Genomic DNA, 2,867 nt, shown 5'->3' with positions numbered 1-2,867 from the left:
GTTAATACTAATTACAAGAGTTCTACGCAGGGTCAAAACATTTTTAGTAGCTTTTATCAAACACAATTAGGAGATAATCATTTATCAGAGATTTTTCTGTGCACGTTTTTTATCACCAGAAGTTTTACTTGTAGTTGGTACTGGTCGGCTGTTTGCCAGTGTTTTAGAGAGTCTTTGTCCCCAGTGTCTCTCTTTAATGTAAATGTTTGACTTTCATCATCAGAATGGTGACTGTCTCCAAAGACGGCACGTGGAAGCTGTGGAATACTGATGTGGAGTACAAGAAGCAGCAGGACCCGTACCTCCTGAAGACCGTCCCCTGCGCGTCCTCCGACGGCAGCCGGGTGGCTCTGTCCCCGGACGGCCGGGTGGTGGCGGTGAGTGACGGCTCCAACGTGGCGATGTACAACGCTGCCAGCGGCGAGCTGGAGGAGGAGCTGCACGGCGTCCACAGCGGGAAGATCGACGACCTTAGATTTGACGTTAACGGGCGATTCTTGGCGTGCTGCGGCGACAAGGCCATCCGAGTGTTTCACAACGCCCCGGGCTACCGGGCCGCCATCAGAGACATGCAGGACATGCTGAAGAAGGCCCAGAACGAGGCGATGAAGCAGAGACTGCAGCAGCAGATCAAAGAGGCTCAGAGCGCCTTGGACACTGTGCTGGCTGGTCCCATCGAATGAACCACTGTACGACTGTTTCCTGTCTGACTGCTTCCTTTTTCAACCTCAGCTCTCCCTCTCTGGTCAGGGAATAATGGAATGCATGCAGTTTTAATAAAGAATATCTTTTTATGCAAAGATAAAAGCGGTTTGAGTTCAGATCTTTCCTTTCCTCTGTCTCCTGTGTGATCTGATGTGTGTTTTTATATATATTTGCCTCCTGCAGCTTCAGTTTAAAGTCAACCTCTGGCAAAAATGTGTTTATCTTCTTGTTCATGTGGTTTGTTTGAGCTTCACTGTGCAGGATGATGTACCAGCAGTTTGTTCTCACATTCTTCTGCTGAAAGTGGAAAGTTTCTGTGCTCAGCGTAAATCTGACGTACAGATTCGTCTGGAAGCCCGTCGTGGTCCAGTATGCAACTGACACATGTGACGTGGACACCTGAAGCCTCCAGTGCTCGTGTTGTTTACAGCTGTTCAACTTTTGAAACTAAAAATATTTGCACAGATTCTGGATTTTTCAATGAAAGAGAAGGAGTTGATGTAATTATAAGAATTTTTAACAAGGTAATTAAACTTTTTTGTGGAATAAAAACCCCAGATACATTATTATTATTATTATTATTATTCAGAGAGTATTTATTGTATGTCTTAAACATGTCTGGAGGGAATATTTAAGTCTAACTTCACTTTATTTTTCTCTTAAAACGTGACTGTTAAAATGTTGAGGATACAGTTCCTAACACGCACTGAGGATGTTTGTGTGACAATATGTGACTATAGGATGATTTCTTTGCTCTTCTCAGACCACGTATTATATAGTACAGGTAGTATACACAGTAGGCCTATATCTCAGCATTTAATCTCTTTTCTGCAAAGGTTTAAATTATTATCTAAGATATAAAGACAAGATATATTCACAGAGCTTCAACAATGAGAAGAAGACACTGAATTTGTCAAAAAAAGAAGCATGTATGACTATTAAAAGTATAAAAATACACAATACAGACAAGAATTGTATAAACAATTCCTAAAATGATCAGGAAAACTCATCTGATCAATATTCACAGGACACAGTTCATCCAAAGTGTTTGTTTAACACAAACTTCCTGCAGTTAGAGTTCTCTGTTCATTGTACAGTTTAACAGCTGTTCTCTCCTGTTATTGTTACACATTGAATATAATATGAAATATCCATTAGATATGTCACTAAGTCAGTTTAAAAGTGAAGGTTTTGACCTGTTGGTGGTGATATAGGAATGATCAGTGTGCAGTGTAAACCCTCCATACAGGGACTGGAATTATTTGCATTATTATACAAAAAGAAACTCGTGTATGTGATTCCAGCACTTGTTTTATTTAAGAATATAACTGGAGTAAATCTGTGTCTGATGGCTGCGCACACACGGGAGTCACAGCTGAAAATGTTTCATGTAACTTACAACCCTCGAGGTGTTTAGGGAAATAAATAACAGATTCATGATTGAGAATACTTTCAGTTGGTGTAAAACATCCTTTAACATCCTCTGTAAGCTTCAGCTTTTGTGTTTAATTATACAGGATTTCACAATAAAATACAGCCGTAGTGTCCTCCACAGCACACACATAAAATGTATGAACAGATACTTTAAATATTTAAATCACAAGCAGAAATACTTTATACTTTATTCCTGAACAGAGACATTATAAGAAATGGAAATAATAATAATAATGTTAAAATATATGTGCATTATATTACAATATATAACAATATATAGAAAATAAGACATGCAAAATATGTAACTACGGTATATAAAAGTAGCACTAAAGAAAGAAATAATTTATATTTATTATTTTATATTATTGTATTTTAGGATTTATTATTTTTATATTTAATTATATGTTTAATTAATAATTATATGTAAAAATGTTAAAGGTTATTATAAAAATAATTATATTTACAGGAACGCAAAGCACACAATTATTATAGTTATTATTGTTATTATTTTATTATTATTATTTTATTTTTATTATTATTATTATCGTTATTATTGTTTTTATTATAATTATTATTATTATTATCGTTATTATTGTGATTATTGTTGTTATTATTATTGTGATTATTATCATTATTATTATTATTATTATTGTGATTATTATTATTATTATTATTATTATTATTATTATTATTATTATTATTATTATTATTATTATTTAACTATTATT

The 2,867-nt window shown here is 35.0% G+C and overlaps 2 protein-coding genes across 2 annotated transcripts in view; both read left to right on the top strand.

Annotated features, from left to right (window-relative positions):
* The window catches only part of tbl2 (transducin beta like 2), a gene marked incomplete at its 5' end in the record, with an annotated part of 3,076 nt that extends 2,266 nt beyond the window's left edge, over nt 1–810 (top strand). Inside the window, one exon of the mRNA XM_035667206.1 lies at nt 224–810. Within this exon, the coding sequence (XP_035523099.1) occupies nt 224–683 (460 nt within the window). The remainder of the gene's footprint in view (nt 1–223) is intronic.
* A 157-nt stretch (nt 811–967) lies between these two features.
* The window catches only part of mybbp1a (MYB binding protein (P160) 1a), an 18,271-nt gene continuing 16,371 nt past the window's right edge, over nt 968–2,867 (top strand). The window contains 1 exon segment of the mRNA XM_035666777.1: nt 968–972. Within this exon segment, the coding sequence (XP_035522670.1) occupies nt 968–972 (5 nt within the window).

Source organism: Morone saxatilis, unplaced genomic scaffold (genome assembly GCF_004916995.1).
Source record: "Morone saxatilis isolate NCDOM2014 unplaced genomic scaffold, NCSU_SB_2.0 Contig20, whole genome shotgun sequence".
Classification (NCBI taxonomy): domain Eukaryota; kingdom Metazoa; phylum Chordata; class Actinopteri; family Moronidae; genus Morone; species Morone saxatilis.
This window is presented reverse-complemented; position numbering and strand designations above follow the sequence as displayed.